General features: G+C 41.2%; 1 protein-coding gene across 5 annotated transcripts; it reads left to right on the top strand.

The window, feature by feature from the left end:
• Positions 1-45: 45 nt before the first annotated feature.
• Positions 46-20,886, top strand: LOC123315403 (beta-1,4-glucuronyltransferase 1-like). 5 transcript variants are annotated; one of them, XM_044901076.1, is made up of 6 exons: positions 46-373; positions 11,010-11,257; positions 11,485-12,099; positions 17,212-17,452; positions 19,121-19,461; positions 19,524-20,886. In XM_044901076.1, the coding sequence occupies exons 2-6, from the start codon at positions 11,150-11,152 to the stop codon at positions 19,719-19,721; spliced, it is 1,503 nt and encodes a 500-aa protein (XP_044757011.1). In that variant the 5' UTR covers positions 46-373; positions 11,010-11,149; the 3' UTR covers positions 19,722-20,886. The 5 variants fall into 5 exon arrangements, with proteins under 5 accessions (XP_044757011.1, XP_044757013.1, XP_044757012.1 ...); XM_044901078.1 differs by having other exon boundaries at positions 46-377; XM_044901077.1 differs by lacking the exon at positions 46-373 and adding an exon at positions 5,568-5,721.
• Positions 20,887-21,510: the final 624 nt, after the last annotated feature.

The raw sequence follows: 21,510 nt of genomic DNA, 5'->3' as shown, positions 1-21,510 counted from the left end.
TTTAGAGTATCAGGAGTTGCGCGGGTGAAATATTTCTGGTTTTTCAACTGCTGTAGTTTGCTAGCAGTCTGTCTGTCAGTTTGGTTGTAGTTCTATGACGCTATTTGGTTCAATACCTGTCCGCGAAAAAATTGATCGAATTTTGAATTGTCTCACGAGAATTTGATGTAAATAATTGTTGAGAATGGTAGGCGCCAGTGTTTGGTGACTCAAATGCTAAGTGTAACTTTTCAGTATTCACCAGGATGGTGAAATAAGACATTTCATGTACTGAAAATATCGAAGGAGTGAATTTTGAATCTGGCTTATTAGTTGGTGTAGAATATTATCAAAAGAACGTGATTTATTCCAATTGCAGCAACTTTTCTCTCATGTGCGTATGTATTATTTGCTTTTTCAATGTTCAATCGAGATTGTGTGTTTACTCTCCCAGCTGTCAAATTGAAGAACGAAGGGTTGGTGTGAAATGTTGTCAACAAGAACAATTGCTATGGCGTTCAAGCCCCCATTGAAATACTTCCTCTTTATTTTACCGAGCGAAAAGCTTCCATTATTCCCTAGCTTTAATTGAATCGACTTCATAATGACCTCTGCAGTGAACTGTTGTCCAAAACTTGGTATGGGATTTGCAGATCAGAAAACTGAAAGGGTTGATCAGTGTATATGTTTTCTATTATCAATTTTTACAGTTAAAATTGATTGAATGAGAATTTAATAGTATCCAATATTTATCGCACCCTTTACATATAAACACAGCTAGATCTCTTGATGACCTCCTCAACTCTTTTCCGGTGATAATTATTGATAACAATTAAGAACCGGTAATCGATCGACTTCGATAATTAACCATCAACCACTAATAATCATTGTACTCGTTTTCTCTTTATGAAAGTCGAAATAAAGAAAAACAGCCGCACAGCATATTTCAGGTGCTCCAGAATCGATTATTGAAAATTTTAAACGACTGTCGAGGCCTTGACCCCACTAATAGGAAAGTCGGTACTGATAAAGATACCGCTCGTTTTCAAAGGGGTGAAATCGGCCACCTTCATTTCACTATTCTAGATTTCTAAAACTGGTACTTCTTTCATAACAGGATGTCGCTGTAATTTAACCAGCCTTCAAAAATGTTAATCGTCTGGTGAGCACTGGAATTTTGAAGGTTGATTTTCAAATGTAGGTAGTGCTTATAGGTACTGCTTATCTCGTCGAAATTTTCGATACGAATGAACTCTTCGAGAAAACAATACTGGGAGGTAATCAAATGGGGTGAAGGCGTGCCACATAGTTGATTCATCAATAATATTGATATTGCAAAACCTCAAATTCCGATCACGTGCCATAGCGATACGTATTCTTATTAAAAGATATTTACTTACAATTTCATCTGGCAACTTCACAATATCTTGATGATAGATGGCCATCTGATGATACTCAAGACTCGGATTGCGGAAACGAAAGTGAAATAAACTCAATCTGAGATATCTCCAGATTTATATTTATCCGATCGGGATGGAATCTTCTGAAATAATCAGCATTGCTTCAGCTTTCATGTGGCAAAATGGAGTCAGAATCGATTTTTGGATCAAAAATAGTTCCAATGCTTGTGGTAGTGACGCTACACAGCTGAATATTATGAAGAAGCGATCTCGGAATGCAGATTGCGTTTTCGTTCAAAGGTCGATGGAACCGTAACTAATTTCCCTTTCGTTGCGACCTAACCGAGCCAGAGAAGAATATGAAAAATGGAAAAATCACCGGTTGCCCCATCTCCTCTAATCTCCGCGTAACAATTGCCTTGGGGTCAACAAGCGGGCGTCCGCCGAGATGATGGAATATTGATGATGAGGAGAGAAGGCGGCGTCGTAGAACTCTCCCTTCGCCGAGATTTGTGCAGGAATTTGATATTTCAAGTCTGTTATTGCCTTTCGTCACGCGCTTCAGAGCTAATCGGATATACGAATGCAGTAGAGGCTACACAGCACTGATTGATAGTCTAACGAAAGCGATACTTCAGAGGCGGTTTGTTCTTGATATAAAACATGTTTCTGACACAGTTTGAGATTGAAACAGTCTTATTTCGAATTTATTTCGCGAAAGATTTCGAGAAAAAGTTTTGGAAATGAAAAAAATCACAACACTGAATTCATTTTTGGAAAGAACCAATACGATTCCCATTTTCCCTGTTTTTGGAAACACATTTTTAGTACGGTGTTCGTTCTTCCTCTTTTTACTCTTTCGGTTACAACATCTAACCGGAAGACCTATGGAAAACGACCGAAAAGAAAATAACATTTTCGAAAGTCACCAAACATAAACAAATCCACGAACACAGAACAAATTTCCACCTGACGTTTCTAACAGAAACGTCTGTGCGTCAGCACAGAACAGTGAGTCGGATCACAGGCCACAGACTAACCACCTTTAGTTTGTGAGGCACATAGACATAGAGACTATATGTCTATGGTGAGGCAGAGTGAGATCATAGACATATTAAACATTTTATAGGTCTATGAGTGAGATCGACACCGATCACAGAAGGGGTGGGTAGCACCGATTCGATCCATAGAGTGTTTTTGGCCTTGGTATTCATGAAATTCAGTTCGATATGGGTTTGTGAGGATTCCCTGTGCTACCAGTTTCTATGACGAAACTTCGTTTGGACTTTCAATGCCTGCTGCGACGTCGATGGAATTTAATAGTACAGTATTTTTGACTTTTCAATCGCCAGTTCGTAGATTGCCCATATCAGACGAATCTCTGCGGCGGGTCTAGAGGGAATTCCCATACCGCGCGGCATGTCCGCGATCCGTTTACGGGCCTCGGTCGCCTCGATAAAATCGCCAAGGCGATTCCTAATCTCCTTTTATCGGCGAGGGAGTCGCACTTTTTGGCGATATATCTTCATCTTCCTATTATTTATCGCGGTTGATGTCTTTATTATGCTCATTACGACAGGTGTCGGATCTCCAGATTCCATTCCACGTGAGGTCGAACCTACGATCTAGTTTTATTCGTTTTCTTCCTAATCGGGACGGTATTACTGATTGTGTTGGTGTACATAACGAATTTGAGGAATTTCATTTAACTCAAATGTCGATATAAATCGACCTTCTTTCTCTTAAACGAAGTTTCCGAACCATATTCTGAAATGAGGGCCATGTCGTCAAATAAATGAGTTGGTATCGCTCATAGGGGTGTCAACATCATTGGGACTAATTACGACAAACTTGTTTGGGGCCGACAAAGTGAATTCCACATCAACATGTGTTCGGACTAGACACTTAACTTTCCCTTCATCTAATTCTGGACGTCTTTCTCCCTTCTAAACTAATCGACGCTAAGGAAGACTCACAATCGAGGGTTCATTTGGTACATCTCGAAAGATTTCTCGTTATTGACCTTTCATATTTCATTAGTATTTATTGTAACTTCGTACATAATTATTTAAAATGTTCTGGGATGCAGAAACGAAGAAACTTTTCCACGAACGAATTTTATCAGTTCTCCGTTAATTTTCCTTTGCGCAATATTTTCGTGATTTGACTATCGCGGGTTCATTGTATGGCAGTGCCACCTCGTCCTCGTTACGACGAACAAATGCTTTCTTCGACTGTTACTTAACAATATATATTTGTGAAATGAATATTGAGAGAATGTGGCAAAACGCCAAGATCCACGCCGCTACGCTCGGCTTAGAAAGTGAACCCGACATTTGTGCAATTGATGCAGCAGGATGCTTCCAAGTTGACACTTCGATCTTTCCGAGGCGGCCTCGCTGTTTCCTAACAATAAAATCGACCGCCGGTTGCGAAAATTAATATCAATATTCATTATTCTCGATCTATCGATCAATAAAAGTTGAACTCGTAATCGGGGCGACTATGTACGAGTATTGTTGCCGTTAGTTTCCAGTTACGCGACCCTGAAATAGATGTTCATTTCACTTTTCGTTCTCTGCGTAATATCGTCGACGGTCAATGTTGAAAAAATCCCCAGTCCCAGTAGCATTTCTCGTACAAATGGTTTCAGGAATCTGCGCACGCTGAAGCCACCTTCCAGCAGAGCATGGATGCTAATAAAACATCATTCCGTCATCAAGAAGGCCATGAAATTGTCAAGATTCATTTTCTCTATTCGAAATTGATGCTCAACGCCTATTCGAACGTTTTTTCGGTTATTTTTTTTTCACAAACTATCAAATTAGTGGATTTTGCTAGGGTTGTCATCGACATGTTCACACATATACTTAGATGATTTACTACTGAAGAATCGATGCACTGTCCCTTTAACCAAATAACATACCGTAGTTTGTGTTTATGGAATAAGGCTTCAAAACATCGAAAATCTAATGAATATACGTATTACCACAAAGATTCAGGAATAATAGATATCTTGGAAACATCCATACAGAAACCACTTCAATATTCACAAGGGGAATCGTCACAAAACTGTGATAACAGTAATAGATCAATCTGATTAGTTTCCAGAGATGCGGGCTCAATAGAAAGGTCGATATCTATCGCCAACCTTCATGAATCAAATAAAAAACGCATATGCGTTAGGTTATCCAGGGTATTCTAGATAAGAGAAGCACGTATCTGGAAGGTAAAGGCCGCCATTGAAATGCTACGCCCGCTCTTTAAATAGTAACCATGTCCCAATTCTTCGGTACCGAAGTGAATTCGACAAGAACTCGTTTGTCATAACTAACCTAATCGTACCAAAATAGCAGTGGCGGTTCCAGAAGTGATTTTGGATGATTTGGAACGATGAAAGGGTATGTTTCAAGTTTACCACCGATTGGTGTATAACGAACAGATGTCCAAACTTATGAAGTTCCACGTCTGAGAATCTGAACTTGACTTTCCGAAAGTTTTCTTCAACCTACGCAAACTATTTACGACGTGTTAAAAACTTGCCAAGATATGTATCGTATCTCATAGGAGTTCGACTCCGAGATACTAGACGAAGAAGGTTAAGCTCAGAATCGGAAGATGCCGATTGGGCTTGCCAGTCAAGACATCGATATTCCATCGCACAGATTTGAATCCATCAAATCTGTAACTTTTTTCACGCCCGTTACTCGGTCGTTTTTCTCCTCCGGCATTGGCGGTCACGCCCAAAATTTTTCTCCCGTTTTCGTCCGCGTAGTTCATTGACTCTTGGAGTTCGATTGCGGAAAAAATAGAAAAAAGACGAAGCTTCAAACACGTTCGACGTTTCTTGCGGCAGAGCAAGAGGCGCTCGGTTTTTTTTTCCGAATCTCGTTGTCGATAATGAACACTTTCTTTCGACGTAACATCCACAGCGTTCGCGAGAGAACGGACATTAGAAAGATATCAGGTAGATCGACAGGACAGAGCCGTAATCGATTTTTTTCACCTACTACAACAGCTACACTCAATTGAATCCCTATAAGGGATCGCATTTTCGAACATGAGTTTGGAACAAATCGGGTACGGATCTTCGCGGTCGGCGTATCACCAAAACTTCTCGTACAGAGATAGGTTTATGCTCCTTTGTTGACCTATCTCTCAAGGTATCAGACGCTTGTTGACTCCCGCATAATCTATTTGCGCCTATTCATATTCTTGAGTGTGAAGTTCTCGTCATTTGGTGTCGATCGACCGACGCCGGTATGAGTGCACTCTTACGTCTCTGGTAATTCTTGGTCCTCGTGCATTTTTCGAGATAGATTTCAAGAAGATTCATTCTCAGGTGAGTCATATCGACGAATTTCAAGTGAAGATAATGGAAAATCGGTTTCCAAAAAAGAGGGTTATGAAATTTCATATTTATATTTTCGAATTTCGAATATCAGACTTTTATAGATATAATTTTACATCGATATCAACTTAACACCAGATTTTTTTGTTTTGCATTTCTTCAATTTTTGATTACTCTTTGTAATCATGATACTTCTAATAATATAGCCAAGCGACCATAAATTAACTATGATTCTTCAAGGTTCTTCAAGGTAGTAATGGGCATCACTACCTTAACTACCTTAAGAGTCATAGTTACATAGTAACGGGCATCACTACCTTAACTACCTTAAGAGTCATAGTTACTTTTAATTCTTTTACTCGACACTCGACACTCGCAACTCGACACTCGACACTAGACACCCGACACACGACACTCGACACCTGACACTCGACACCCGACACTTGACACCCGACACACGACACTCGACACTCGACACCCGACATTCGACACTCGACACACGACACTCGACACCTGACACTCGACACACGACACCCGAAACTAGACACCCGACACTCGACACACGACACCCGACACTCGACACCTGACACTCGACACCCGACTCTTGACACCCGACATTCGACACTCGACACACGACACCCGACATTCGACACTTGACACCCGACACTCGACACACGACACTCGACACCGGACACTCGACACTCGACACCCGACATTCGACACTCGACACTCGACACTCGACACCTGACACTCGACACCTGACACCCGACACTTGACACTCTACACACGACACCCGACATTCGACACTCGACACACGACACCTGACAATCGACACGAGGTAGTAATGGGCATTACTACCTTAACTACCTTAAGAGTCATAGTTACTTTTAATTCTTTCAACTAGAACATTCTGACGTAGATATACGCCCAAAAAGTAACTATGATTAAAGGATATAAGGAGGTGTCGTTTTTACAGGGACGATTTTTCTTTCGTTACTAATCACCCTGTATATTCGAGTACCATCTGAGAGTAATAACGATAAGTGCATTTTTTTCCTCTTATTGTAGAAATTCAGAATTTGAGAATGGAGCAAATACATACTCAAATTTTTAGGGCACGTTCCTCTTCAGCTAAGCTCAGCAACTTGCAATAAAGCAATTAATGTTGTAATCGAGTTGCGGTGCGAATCTCCATTTGTTTCTGTCGAGTCTTTCGATTAGCAGGTTAATTTTTACGGTTTCATTAACGAATAAACAATGATTCTGCACGGTTGAGATATTTCAGTGATGAACATGATTCATGAAATATCATCTCTGTTGATGACTTAAATTTGTAGATTTGTTCTCTACATATTTTCACGTTTTTTGCATCTGGCTCATTATCGTCAATAATTTTGGATGTGAATTTGAATGAAAAAGCATAGGCTCAAAAACAACTCCAGTTAAATACTAAAACCTATAACCCATATATAGCTTTAATCGATTGATAGAAGAATTTTTAGGAAAAAAAATCGAGTACGATCTCATTTTGTAAGTTTGTTGAATGGAAGGAGATGAAATAGATAAGATTTTACGCTGGTGAATAGTGATTTCATTGACTCTCATCCATTTCTTGCGAAGGCAAAAGTATATTCGATTTGCGGAATGCGAATTCCCAGAAATACGAAGCCATCAAGCAGGTCGTTTGAACAAAACGAGCTTCCATCGTTGTTACAAGACTTTCATTCATGCACATTATACCTCGGTAGAATTTCTATACTTGGCACGTCGACATCGTGCCATGGCACTTTCCTGAATCTAAATGATCGATTCTTGATCGGCAGATGAAGTTTTTGCATTCGCTTCTATAGATAAAATTGTTTGCATTCGAGGAATTATGTGGTAAACAGTCGAATATTCCGTGTTTGAAGAGTTAAAAAAACACAACCTTCACCATTCGGCTGCGAAAATCACTGCGTAACTATTTACTCAACGTAATCTTGAATATATCAGCAGGGCATTATGGTATTACGAAGAATTAAGGAACAATCGTAACAATTTGAATGGATAAGTTCACTCACATTATAATCTCATGATTTTCAAACATAACGATTTCTGATAAAATTACGGCATAGACTGTTCAGCACACAATGACAACGTCATCATCGAAAAGATACCGCGAATTTTTAACTGGCCCCATCTTTTTGGGATTTTTTCGAAGGTCAACATTCGACATGCGTAACTCCCAGAAAAATCATCGTAGATCTAAATGTGATACAGATTTCGAAAGAGCAACTCTTCTAGCGATAAATCTCGGACCATAGCACCATTGGACGGCTCGAGCAGTGAATACATTCCACAAATAACGAAAAACCCCGAAGGGAAACCATCCATATGACTTCCAACCGATGATGATGGGCCAACGTTAATCCGTGGCGTTTTCTAATTTCTCGCATGATCGTGAAGTCGGTTGTCTGCATGAAGACGAGCTCGTAAAACGTGCCCATCCTCTCTCATCGCTCGACCTCCGTCGTTCTCGGAACGAAGAGGAAAAAAAAGGCGCGGAAATAGGCGGAAACGAGCGGACGCGACTCGATCCGAGATTTTTCGGTTCCCGTGCGGAAAAGGAACGTTCACCTTCGATCCCGACGGAGACGTCTGGTCCAATTAACGCGGGGACGTCCTTCGAAGAGGCTCGGAGAGTCGATTCCATTCCGGCGGCCTTCTCCACGTTCCGATACGGTGCCGCCCGAGCGGAAGGCCCAAGAAGCCACGAAAGGTCACAAATGGCCGTTTTCTGGCGTGAAAGCCCGAAGGGAACCGACCAAATTCGTCATGGATGTTGGGGAATGTGAATTTAAGACAGTGATTGATCTAATTTGCTTTCTGCTCAGTTTTAGAAACTTTCTATAGTTGGAGAGTGTATATTCTTCTTTACCGGTTTTGGTTTGATTCTAGAAATGATTCTGATGTTGTGTTCTAGTCCACTCATGTTCTGTACATCTCGCTATGGTTTTGGTGAACCCAAATAACGTTGTTTCTGGACTAGTAAACGACGTCTGGAGCCTTGTTTCATCAGAATGTCTTCGTGTCCTAGCACAGTATTGCAAAAACTGTGAGCTTTTTTCGGCATTCGCAGTTTTGCTAGGTGTCACATGCTCCCAAGAGCTTTAAGGGGTAATCTGGCTGGCAGAGTATTTTTTACCTCTATCTCTTTCTTTTGAGGTTCCTCATCTGGTTCTCCCTGATCTTGGAATGCCCACCTAGGTAGGTAGGCTTCCACTTTTTGTTACATTCGAATCTATAAGACCAATTTCTCGCCTTCGTCTTTTCGTAAATATCAAGGGGAGTTAAAACCATCATTATCTTTATAGAAGTTGTCGATCTCGCAATTCAGAGACGAGCGAGTCTCTGGACTTTGTTGAGTTTGGCATTGTTGTGTTTATCCCACCGAACCATAGGCTAAAATGACAGTGTACCATACGTGGACTGAATCGTCATGTTTTGCCAAGTACAGCTCTCATGGTAGGTGAAATGTTGCCTTTATCGACAATTTTCAGTCCATGGGTGTTTTTGTTCAAGATATGCTTTTAGCTAATCAAGTTTTTTCTTGCAAGTGAATGGAAATAGTCCTGTTCTATTGAGATGAACCCTAATAAGGTTTTCCCTTTCCCACCTGTATCGGTGCTGTATCCGTTCTATTCCGAGACAATTTCGGCATGCCTACCCCTAAAGCTCATTTGCAACAGCCGAGAATTCTCTAGAGATTTTACTCGAGAATTCATGCGCCGTTACATACGCACTTTCAGTAGAATTCTCTGGTCAGTTGCATACAAAATAATCTCTGCCGTTTTGTAACCAAAATTTGATAGAGAATTCTCGGCTGTTACAAACGGGCTTAATAATAGAAGACCAAAAAATAAAATCGGGGGTGCAGGAGTCCTACGCAATCTTTCCACGAATGTTACGCAATCATTCCACGAACGTTACGCAATTTAATGGCTTTTTATCCCAAATCTCTGTATCGGTTTCGAAAAAGCAAACATTAAACAAAATCCAAATTATTACCCATAAATCAGTACCCAATCTCAGTCAGTAAAACGGTCGAGTGATGTGATAAGGCATATCGATCGATACCATTGTCTTTAGATATTGACAAATCAAACGCGTGGTATATATTGACGAAAGTTGTTATCCAATGCAGAGCTTTTTAGTGACGATAAGTGCTCCAGTATGAGTGTTTCTGGAACTTGATTGGATGCGATAACAAGTTTCATGAACAGAGCATTCTCGTTGAACTAATAACAATCACAACCAGTGGCGGCTCGTGGTCATGAGAGCTAAGGAGGCTAATAGTTTTCGAGGAGTGTTGGAACAAACTCTTATCGTACCAAACAACACTGAAACTTCTATTCTGATGCTTTCGGTAGACTTTAGTGTAATTAAATTTGGTGGAGGTCTTGTGAAGGTTTTAACAACGAGTACAGTTAATCCTCAATATTCAATTCCATTTTATTTTTTGATCCGTATCAGTACTTACCCCTAACGCCCTGACAAAACAACCTATCTTAACAAGAATATATCACAAATTTCCCGAAGTTCCAGTTCTCCACGAAGTCGTTACATTCAAATTGAAAATTGAAATCATAACAACTACCGTCGGACAACGCCCCTACCGTCGGAGATCAAGCGAATATAGTCGAAGACGGCACGAAAGAATCGATGGAGAACAGGGGAGCTGAGCCTCCTCTGGTACATTTTACGGGCGAATATGGTACAGTAAGTCAGCTGAATTCTTGTTCGGTTAGTATGCGAGTCCAGAGAACGTATGCGTGAGTTACACTATCAACGGAGGCAGCAGGCCCAACAGCCTCCGTCCGAATAGGCAGTACTAGGAAATATTCACATTCGACGCGGCGGACGCGTACGCAGCCGGTGGATTGTACGATTGTTATGCTGGATTTTTATGAGCGGAGGACCGAAAAATGAACTAATTTTTATCTGAATATCTAGTTCAGGTGTTCGGAAAATGTATATAGAAATTACTTTCTGAAAATGAGGACATGCCCGAAGTTTATTATATATTTTAGCTCTAAGCTTCATGAGGAGGCTTAGCCTCCCTTGCCTCCTCTGACGAGCCGCCCTTGATCACAACAACCCTATTACGAGTTCTGTCATTTTGACGTTTTCTTTAAAATCAATCTCAGGTATATTTGCTGTTGATTCCGAAGTGGTGCGCTAAACTCGCATAATTTAGATGCGATACGAAATGAATCTTAATGGGCGTTTAAAACTTTCAGGTTCCTCAGGGAGAACGTAGCAGATACGCCCGGTCTGAGTTAATCCCATGTCGGAGGTGTTGGTCATGCCTCCCTCTCCGCGCTAAACGACGCCGCCGACGCCGATCTCTCCCGACTCGTCCATCGAAACACGCGCAAAGATGTACGCCAGCAAGAAGACCTTCTTCATCAAGGTGCTTCTGGTCGCCTGCTGCGTTTACTTCGGCGTCATGATCTTCGAGGGACACCGGACCGCCAACGAGCAACAGGTAGGTTTTAACCGCTTCACACTCCTCAAGATATACCTCCTTCTGTTCATCCGAGTAGAAGAAGTGGACCTTATATGTTTCCCCTAAATAAACAGCAGCTAAGAAGATGCATCGAGTCTTTCCTGGTCCATCTCCAGATTAGACTCTGCCTTGACGCCTTGTCGATAGTTACCAAGCGTCGCTACGCCCTAAATTCTCGGAAAAATCGTACATCTTCTTCCTTCCAGATCGTCCCAGAGGAGGCGCCCGTCCAGGCGGCGGAGAGGAACCTCGAAGCCGTCGAGGAGAACCGCGCCGCCAAGATGGAAGCGAGGGCCATAATACCGCCCGATAACTCTCAACCCGCCGCCGAGCCGCAAGAACAGCCGCCGCCCCCGTCGTCGTCGGCGGTGGGCGGCGACGCGTCCACCCTCAAAGAACAGCCGCGGGCCGTGGTCGACGAGACCGAGACCGAGGACCAGCTCTCCGAGGAGGATCGCAGATACCGCGCCGTCCTGGAGAAGGTGAGGACGGTGACCGACTGCCTGGACAGGCCGGTGTTGCCGAAGACGCAACAACGCGGCGACTACTGGGTGTTGTACAACTACGTGCCGGCCGAGAGGTCGTTCAGGTGTCACGAGACGATAACGTACACGACGCACGCGGACTACTCCTTCATGGACAACCTGGTGCCGTTGCTCGACCACTGGAAGGGCCCGATAAGCGTGGCCCTTCACGCGCCCGGCGCCGACTTCAAGAACACCCTCGATTCGATCGCCTACCTCAGGGATTGCACGGATCCTCTAGTCAGAGAATTAGTTACCTTCCACGTCTACTTCAGTACGAAGCATGTGCCAAAAGAGGTGAGTACCCGACCCTTCTTATGCTCAGAACTAAGACAATCAGTCGCCGGATGGTGTTCGCGTGATCGTCATCTGCTGAGTTTATGCAGAGTTACTAAGAAGTAATACCTAATTGGCAGATGGCGTGAGCGTGTTTGCCATCTGCCCATGACCCATTCTAATGAACTCTACAGTCTACATAAACTCGCCATAAATTATTTAACAACCTACACGAAAATTACGAAAGCGCTGAAGTGCCACACACAAATTCTGAGATACAAGTCGGAATTCTGAGATACAAGTTGTAATTCTGAGATACAAGTGGGAATTCTGAGATACAAGCTGTAAGTCTGAGATACAAGTCGGAATTCTGAGATACAAGTCAAAATTCTCAAATACAAGTCGGAATTCTGAGATACAAGTAGGAATTCTGAGATACAAGTAGGAATTCTGAGATACAAGTCGGAATTCTGAGATACAAGTAGGAATTCTGAGATGCAAGTCAGAATTCTCAAATACAAGTCGGAATTCTGAGATACAAGTAGGAATTCTGAGATGCAAGTCAGAATTCTCAAATACAAGTAGGAATTCTGAGATACAAGTAGGAATTCTGAGATGCAAGTCAGAATTCTCAAATACAAGTAGGAATTCTGAGATAAAAGTCGGAATTCTGAGATGCAAGTCAGAATTTTCAAATACAAGTAGGAATTCTGAGATAAAAGTCGGAATTCTGAGATGCAAGTCAGAATTTTCAAATACAAGTAGGAATTCTGAGATACAAGTCGGAATTCTGATATACAAGTAGGAATTCTGAGATACAAGTCGGAATTCTGAGATACGAGTCGGAATTCTGAGATACAAGTAGGAATTCTGAGATGCAAGTCAGAATTCTCAAATACAAGTCGGAATTCTGAGATACAAGTAGGAATTCTGAGATACAGGTCAGAATTCTCAAATACAAGTAGGAATTCTGAGATACAAGTCGGAATTCTGATATACAAGTAGGAATTCTGAGATACAAGTCGGAATTCTGAGATACGAGTCGGAATTCTGAGATACAAGTAGGAATTCTGAGATGCAAGTCAGAATTCTCAAATACAAGTCGGAATTCTGAGATACAAGTAGGAATTCTGAGATACAGGTCAGAATTCTCAAATACAAGTAGGAATTCTGAGATACAAGTAGGAATTCTGAGATGCAAGTCAGAATTCTCAAATACAAGTCGGAATTCTGAGATACAAGTCGGAATTTTGAGATGCAAGGCAGGAGGAGGGCTAAAATAAGTCTAATGACTTTTGTTTTTTTTGCATTTGATCCGTGAATGTGATTTTGGCTTCTTAGAGGAATTTTGGATGAATGGAATGATATTCTATTTTTCTCTTCGGTTGCACCATAGCTGAGCTGTCCCAAAGCTTTGTGCTCAGTGCTTGTGAAAGTACTTGGAGTATTTTTGTACTTCCGAGAATTATGCTCCTGGGAACTTTTCAAAACCTTTCTCAGTGCTAAGTGATTCGAGCACTTTATCGAAATTCCTACATCCAGTTTCATAATCAAGTTCAAAGTCACTAAGTTTCGTTTAGTGTCAGTTTCGGTAGGGTTAAAGAAGAGCTTTAAAATTGAAGGGGCTTTAAGTTTGATTACGAAACTGGCAGTTAGTTCTTAGTAATCCCTATAAAGTCTCGCGAGAGACACGGAAATCGTGTCAAAATACGAAGAAGCGATCGACTTATTGTCACCCTACGAACATATATGGATACTACAGATATATTATATATTATCATATTATCCTGATTCCCCGTGGGTAACGACGAAACCCTCAGAAGCTCTGTGAGCTTGTCAGAATCAATAACGTCCGTTAAAACTCTTGAAAGAAAAGAGATAGGGTAGGCGTAGGTTAAGGGTCCAAATGCGTCTTAAATGAGACAAATCTGTTCTACGGAGGGCATTTTGCTCACATTATTCGGCAACAATCGAATGCAACAAAGCAAATGTCATTCGACCAATTCTAGCCCCAGTACTGTCTTGCATCTCAGAATTCTGACTTGTATCTCAGAATTCCGACTTGTATCTCAGAATTCCGACCTGCAAGTCGGAATTCCGACTTGTAACTCAGAATTCCGACTTGTAACTCAGAATTCTGACTTAGTAAGTCGGAATTATACATTTGGATTTTTTTTTGTGTGGCCCGTCAGCGCTTTCGTACGAACATATACCTATAAGAAAAAAGGTAAAAACATATGAAGAGTGTACGTAGACTGTAATATCTTTTAAATCAAGAGATGCGAGTCGAGAGTCTCTAGATGAGATTTCTATTCGTATACCGTGGTAAAAAAGTATATGCGTTTTACCTTATTTTCATGTCTCGTTGTTTTCTCAAGGATACCGTCGAAATAGCAAATTGAAGTACCTACATAACGCCTTTCCAAGAAAGAGAAAATGGTCCTTCCGATGTTTGGCCATCGTTATCTCCATATATTTTTCATGCAAACTGTCGTTTTAACCAGATCACGGTTGATATCACGCCTTGACTTAATTCGTAGTATCGCTATATCAGTTTTTTTTTCGGTATATCGTCACCAGTTATGCACCCGGCAAAATAGATCGGTATGTGCTTTGCGCAATTGAATTAAATTTCGTGATTTCGTAAATGGATGGAAGCCATCTAAATCAGAGAAGTTCGGAAAGAGAAATCTCGTAGATCCACAGACTAATTGATCGTTTCGAAAGAATTCGGAACTATGGCGATGAACTAATCAGCGAATGATTACGCAATAAAATCCAGCGATGAATATCTGATCAATTTGAATCATCAGTGATAATGTGGCGATTGCAACATTCTTCTTTTTCGTTATATTCGATAAGTCGTAACCGTGAATTTTGCAGGTAATCTTTAACGTTCGATTTTCTCAGTTTAAAATTGATCGTCTCAGTAATTTCATCAAGAATACTATTTTGAAAACGCGGGAAAGGATTGGATAATGCCAAACCGGATCTCAATATGGACAATAGAATTTCATCGCAATTGTTTTTCCGATAATTAGCATTGTTCACGTCGGAACTATCTATTTGTTTTTTATCGGTACGCCTACTCAACTTTCGCGGTATCTTCAAGAGCTCCTATCCCCCTGAGATTATTTCTCACAGAACACCGTCTATGTTTATATGCAGTTCGTATCCCACGAGGAGTTCCATTTGTCGTAACTATATATATATATATAATATGTTCCGAGCAGCTGTGATATCTACGACCAAACCGCACACATACATAGGCCATAAGGCAGATTCGTAATGGCCAGGACGCTTATCAGACACAAGGGTATAGGATTACTCTGGAATTAATCACGAATGCGTCCTTTGTGATTGTATAAATATAGGACTGACCGTAGGCCGGAAGTAATGGACGACGCATAGAAAACGTCGATCCTATTTTGGAGGAAAAATATGTTCGAAGGACAGCTAACAATGGTGAAAATGCCTTATTGTTTTCGAGTGTGAGGATCAACAATCTCGACTCGAAAATATGAATTTTATACCGTATTTTATCAATAATTTGCCTATACTCTAGAGAGCGATCTTTCTGATCAATTTTCGAAATATTGCCTCGAAACGAAAACTGTAAATTTTAGGGATAGGAGATGATCATATCTGAAGGTTTTCTCTAGGAAATGATAATGAATCAATGCTTAAAACGTGCAGTGAACTGTATCATCTTCGAGGAGAGATTCCAGAGCAACACGTTTCCTGCATACGTTCGGAAATGGGGATACACTCCCACTTGTAATTTTCGCTCCCGTTAGAATTTCCAACGGAACGGTTCAACCATTTTTAACGCCCAGGAGAGCCCGTCCCATATTAATATTTACCGACGACGTACTTTACACGCGTCCGCTTCCGATCGTTATCTGAACTGAACGGTCGAAAAGCAGAAGCGCGAACCGTCACAACGTTTGTTTTACTTATTTTACTATTGGAGATGTTCCCCTTATCTCACGCGGGCGGCAGACACGAGGAGGAAGCCGTGGGCGTCCCATTACGATTGCGAGAATCGCGAGATAAGCTCTATGTTCGAATTGGAGCGGTACACGTGACGTGACTCATCGAACAGGTGGACCGGAGGGTGGCCCAGGGATCGGCGTTGGTACAATTAATAAATCAACCTGGTTCTTGGTTGAATCGATTAAATTGGAAAAATTTAAGGTCAGAATAGATATAATGAACCCATCTACGATTAAAAACGTGACGTTCTCCGCGGTAATCCCGACCTCAACCTTCGATCAAACTTTCGGCGAGTCAGGTGCCGAAGAGTATCGAGATATCGACCTTCGAAATTCGACAATAACCGACCGAATTGGTTCGAAGGCGAACCGACGACCTTCCTGGTCGATTTTTCATCAATTATTTCGGACGAAAATGATCGGAAGAGATGAGGTAACGCGACAAGGCCGTATATACGGCAATAATTGAAATCACTACCTATAGATAGACTGATAGATGACACCATCGGGCGTATATTGACGAAATGATTATGCACAGACGTGAAAACAAGACGCGGAAAACTCTCGATGCTAATTGCTGCAAAACGAGCCATCCTTTTCTTAAGACTATGACTATATCCAGGAAACATTTCATGACTAGTTGCCGTATAATAATTCTGTTGTTTTTCTTCAAGAACATTAAGGAATTTTTAGGTAGACGCTGCGGATTTTATAAGAAGAGCGTCTTTCTTTTAAATTTGGAATAGATCGCAGAGAAACGTAGAGAATAATCGTTTCCATCTCGCGATCTCGAAAATTGTCGATGAGTAATGGTGAGCCGGCACTCGATCTCGAGGAAAACGGAAAAACCAGTCCATCTGCCGCGGAACGTCCGTAGTCGTTGACCGACCTTGTCAGGGTGACTGACTCGTGTCTGCTACCTTTTAGCATTGCCGACACATGATCGATTTACAGTTAGGGCGGGTAATTGCGAGCGACCGCCGACGCCACTGGGATCGTCCCGACCGAGTCGAGGTCGCCGCATTCCGAAACGGGCTAGGCGAATTCTTGGAGAAATGCGAACATTAACATCGCCCAGTTTGAGGGACTTTCCGATGTTCGAATGCCCAACAATTTCACGTGAATTTTTCCTCCGCAGGTGCCCAAACACAACAGCGTGTTCAACGGTTTCTTCAACTGTTCCGTGCAGCCGCCCTACGCCAACGTGACCAACGAGCAGATGTACAAGACGCAAAAGAACCTTCTCTATCCGGTGAACGTGGGACGAAACATCGCGAGAGAAACGGCCCAGACCCACTTCATCCTGCCATCGGACATTGAGCTCTATCCCAGCGCCAACGTCATCCCCCAGTTCCTTTCCATGATCGCCGAGAACAAAGGTGAGTAAGGGCTATTTTCGTCGAGCACACGGTCTCTATAAGGTTTCGGCTCCGGAGCCAGATCGGGAAAAAGAATCGAGATTTTTGACATTTATTAGAGGAAAATGTCAACAAGCCTACGTCAGTTGTCAGTTTAACCACAGTCTTCTAAAATCTATAGACGTTGTGGTTTAAATGAAGTTCCTCTTTGGTTTAACAAACAAAACACAAAACTGACAAAAGTGAGGTTGGCACCATAGACCTATTTATTATATCTATGGTTGGCACCATAGACCTATTTGATATGTCTATGGTCGGACCATAGACCTATTTAATTTATCTATGGTTGACACCACAGAACACTAATATGTTGGCACCATAGACCTGTTTAATATATCTATGGTTGGCACCATAGACCTATTTAATATATCTATGGTTGGCACCAATCATAGACAGGGGTGGGTAGTACCGATTCAACTCATCGATAGCGAAGAACAGTGTTTTTGGCCTCGGTATTTATGAAATTCATTTTGTTATGGTTTCTTAACAAATCTAGAATCGACCCGATTTTAGGGGATTCAGAAATTGCTCTACTAATTCAGAACGCTTGCCGGCAGCAAGCATCATCAGTATTAGCGAGCTCTGAAATGAAAACATTATACAGGCAATTTTTTAAGTAAAATCCAGTGGCATGCTCGCCTTTTTAGCAGTTTTTTTTTAAATAATTTAATAACTCGAAAACAAAAAAGGGTGGCCAAAAATGACTACTACTCTTGTTAGTTTCTCAGAAAAAGAGAACGAGAATGGGGTATCAGATTTTGTCTATGCCAAATAATATGCCAAATAAACAAAAGGATTTTCCCACTAAGGCTATGCCTGAGCGTGGGACCAATCTTCTCCAAATAATACCGCCATGCCAGCTCATCCAACCAGAATCAAAATCCCACTGACATCACCCCAGAAATAAAGCACCGTCACTCATCCTATCAAGCAGCTAACAAGGTCTCTTGATCGCTCCCTGAGGAAAGGGAGCATAAGAAACAGTCTTCTTGTATTAGAATTTTTTACATCACATGGTAAAAAATTGAATAATCTATTTCCTAGATATTCAAACGATCGACGGCCCACAGTGCTGGAGAAATCTCCTCTGGTTTGAAAACTGTATTGCTAAAACATCGAAATTTGCCCACCCTGTATAGTAAATATAGCAAAAAAATGTGAAGGAGACAACCGAACAGAATTTTGATTGGTCCAAACCACAGAACTCAAGAAAGAATTCTATGGTCAACGCCATAGAACTCAAGAAATAGTTCAATGATCCACACTCACAGAAAAGTTCACAGAAGTCCACTGACCACAGAAAAGAGACAGGTAATGACAGTCGAGTAGAGCCTCATTCTCTATGTCGATGGTGAGAACCGATCATAGACAGGGGTGGGTTGTATAGATTCGACTCATAGAGCGAAGAGTGATCTTATACAATCTTTATATAATGTCTGGGCCTTGTCAAGTAACAGAGTCCAACCGAGTTGACAACATTTACGACCACTCGAATAATCCTATTGGCAAGAAAATTTTCCAATTCTTGATCTCAATAACCTAATGTATGGTACATTCGGAAACTCCTAGATGCCATCTACCCACAGTCGAAGATTTTTCTTTATTTAAATCGACCTATATCTCCATCAGGTCCCCTCCTGTCGAAGAACCCCAAGGTGTACCCGTTGCACATATTCGAGGTGAGCGCCAGCTCGCAGGTGCCGGAGAACAAGACGGCCCTCCTGGAGATGCTGCGCAACGGCACCGCCATCCCGTTCCACAAGAAGGTATGCCCGGAGTGTCACGCCGTGCCCAAGTCCAAGGAGTGGCAGCAGCAGAAGGAGACCACCGACGGCAGACTGCACGTGTTTCACGTCGGCAAGCGGATCGGCAGGTTCGTCCACTGGGAGCCCATCTTCATAGGCACCCACGCCGATCCGCTCTACGACGAGAGGCTGAGCTGGGAGGGAAAGAGCGACAAGATGACGCAGGTAGGTCCAAATATGCCGAGCTGCTCGCCCCCTTCGGTCCTTCTCAAAATCGTTTTTTACAGGGATACATCCTGTGCGTGATGGATTACAACTTTTTGATACTGGACAACGCCTTCCTGGTCCACAAACCGGGCATAAAAGTGTACAAGAAAGACGCCAAGAGGGACATGTTGGCTGGGAAGACCAGGAGGCTGATCAAGAAGATCATCTTTCCCGAGCTGAAGGTCTTGTACAAGACGCGAAAGGGCTGTGCAGTTTGAGAAACTTACTTGGCTATTTTTAATCGTGCGAGAAACTTTCAGACGAAAAAGCATCGATCTTGGTATGTTTGCTCTACGTTTTAAGCCGTGTAGGAGGACGAACAAAGAAAAAAGCCACCCTTACTATTTATTTTCAAGAATTGTGATTTATTTTATTTTCAAAACGAATATAATATGTGTATATATTTTAATAATCGAAGATTACGAATATCTCTGAAAGCTTCAACGAGCATCTAAAATCTTGTATTTTGGATCGAAATGACAGATGTGTGAGGTTCTCGGTGTCTTTCAGATGAGAAAACTTGCGTTGAAAACAAATCAGACTCTCATATTTATAAATATATGTTCCTGTTCGAAGATGTCATTCGTTTTAGGCCGTTGTAAATATGGCCTTCCTAAAACAGTGCCATTCACATCACGAAGCATCCTATTATGAAATTACTCGAGATTATTTTTTCTTCTTTGCCTTTAGGACTAAACTGAATTTTCAGAACTAAAATTTCGTTTCCTTCCAGACTTGTTCCTTTATTTGGGAAATTGTCTTGAAGATCATGTCTTAGTTGATGTTTCAGATGTTACATTTTGTGCAGTTTTGTTTGCCTACTCCCCATTATCTTTATTATTTCTTCATCATTATTTGATAATCTTGGATGGACTCAAATGAATCAAAAACTCTTTCAGTTATCGTTAATTCAATTGTATCGAAACTTTGGCAGGGTTTTAAAAATTCTGTATTTATCGAACGATATTTCACTTGCGTGGTAGCTAGCCTTAGAGAAAATTTCAAAAAAAAGTCCTAACTCACTACCTCTCCTTGACTCGATAGGACATCTGCACAAAGCGATGGGTGGACCATTCTTCAACCGATCCGGGGTGAAGTTGTTACGAAAGAACAATTCTTTAGGTATTATTTATTCCAAAATGTGTCTAATACTCATCTTTCTGTACTTAAAATATTCGAAGAAGACCCTACTAAGTATTTGTATATTTTTATATTGTCATATTTATTAAGCGCTTTATTATTGTATCATAATTTCTGAATCTGAAATTTTTACATTAGCGTGTGCCTTATCAGAATCAATGTGATCAATTACGGAATAATATTTTGTACTATTCGTTGTAGTAAATGCATCTGAAGAATGAAATAAAGAGACGAAAAAAATTATTCGTTTTTAACCCCTTTCTTCGAGTTAATCGAAAAGAACACTCTTAATTTTGAAGAATAAAGTGAGAAATAAAATTTGATTCCTCGTCTTTGAACCAAATACTAAACCGAGTGTGGAATGGGTAAAAATATTCCTATATCGGATTCTTAGGAAAGATTTTTAAGAATAAATAAAGCTGAAAAGATTTGAATGAAAAAAAAATTTCAAAGCATGAGGTTTTTTCATTTTCCCCAACGGATAACTTGAATAAACTGTAGTAGAGAAACTGTAAAGTTGTTTAATACAGGGATGCTCACGAAGCTAAATAAACTGTTTCAGAAAGAGTACCGAAATAAGTTCAATTTCTTCAATTTCAAGTGAACACGTTGTTTCAAAATTTTATCTTCTCAGGATGAAAGCAAAACTCGACACGAAAAAATTAATTTTGACTGAAGTTGAGAAAAAAGAGTAAAACTGAATTAATTCCTGCCTCTCCATTACTGAATTATCATGTAATTAACATTTATAATTTTTAAAAATGTATCGATAAAGATATCTATGTATATCTATCTCTTGAGCTATAAATCGGCAAGAAAATTTGGTTCCCTCCACCTATCTAGCAGTCCATGCAACATTCCTATGAA

The sequence above is a fragment of the Coccinella septempunctata genome, chromosome 6 (genome assembly GCF_907165205.1).
Source record: "Coccinella septempunctata chromosome 6, icCocSept1.1, whole genome shotgun sequence".
Lineage (NCBI taxonomy): Eukaryota > Metazoa > Arthropoda > Insecta > Coleoptera > Coccinellidae > Coccinella > Coccinella septempunctata.
This window is presented reverse-complemented; position numbering and strand designations above follow the sequence as displayed.

Coding starts and splice junctions, on each gene's coding strand:
- LOC123315403 (XM_044901076.1), top strand. CDS start 11,150: ATGTACGCCAGCAAGAAGACCTTCTTCATCAAGGTGCTTCTGGTCGCC. Junction 12,100..17,211: donor CGAAGCATGTGCCAAAAGAG/GTGAGTACCCGA, acceptor TTTCCTCCGCAG/GTGCCCAAACACAACAGCGT. Junction 17,453..19,120: donor CATGATCGCCGAGAACAAAG/GTGAGTAAGGGC, acceptor TATCTCCATCAG/GTCCCCTCCTGTCGAAGAAC.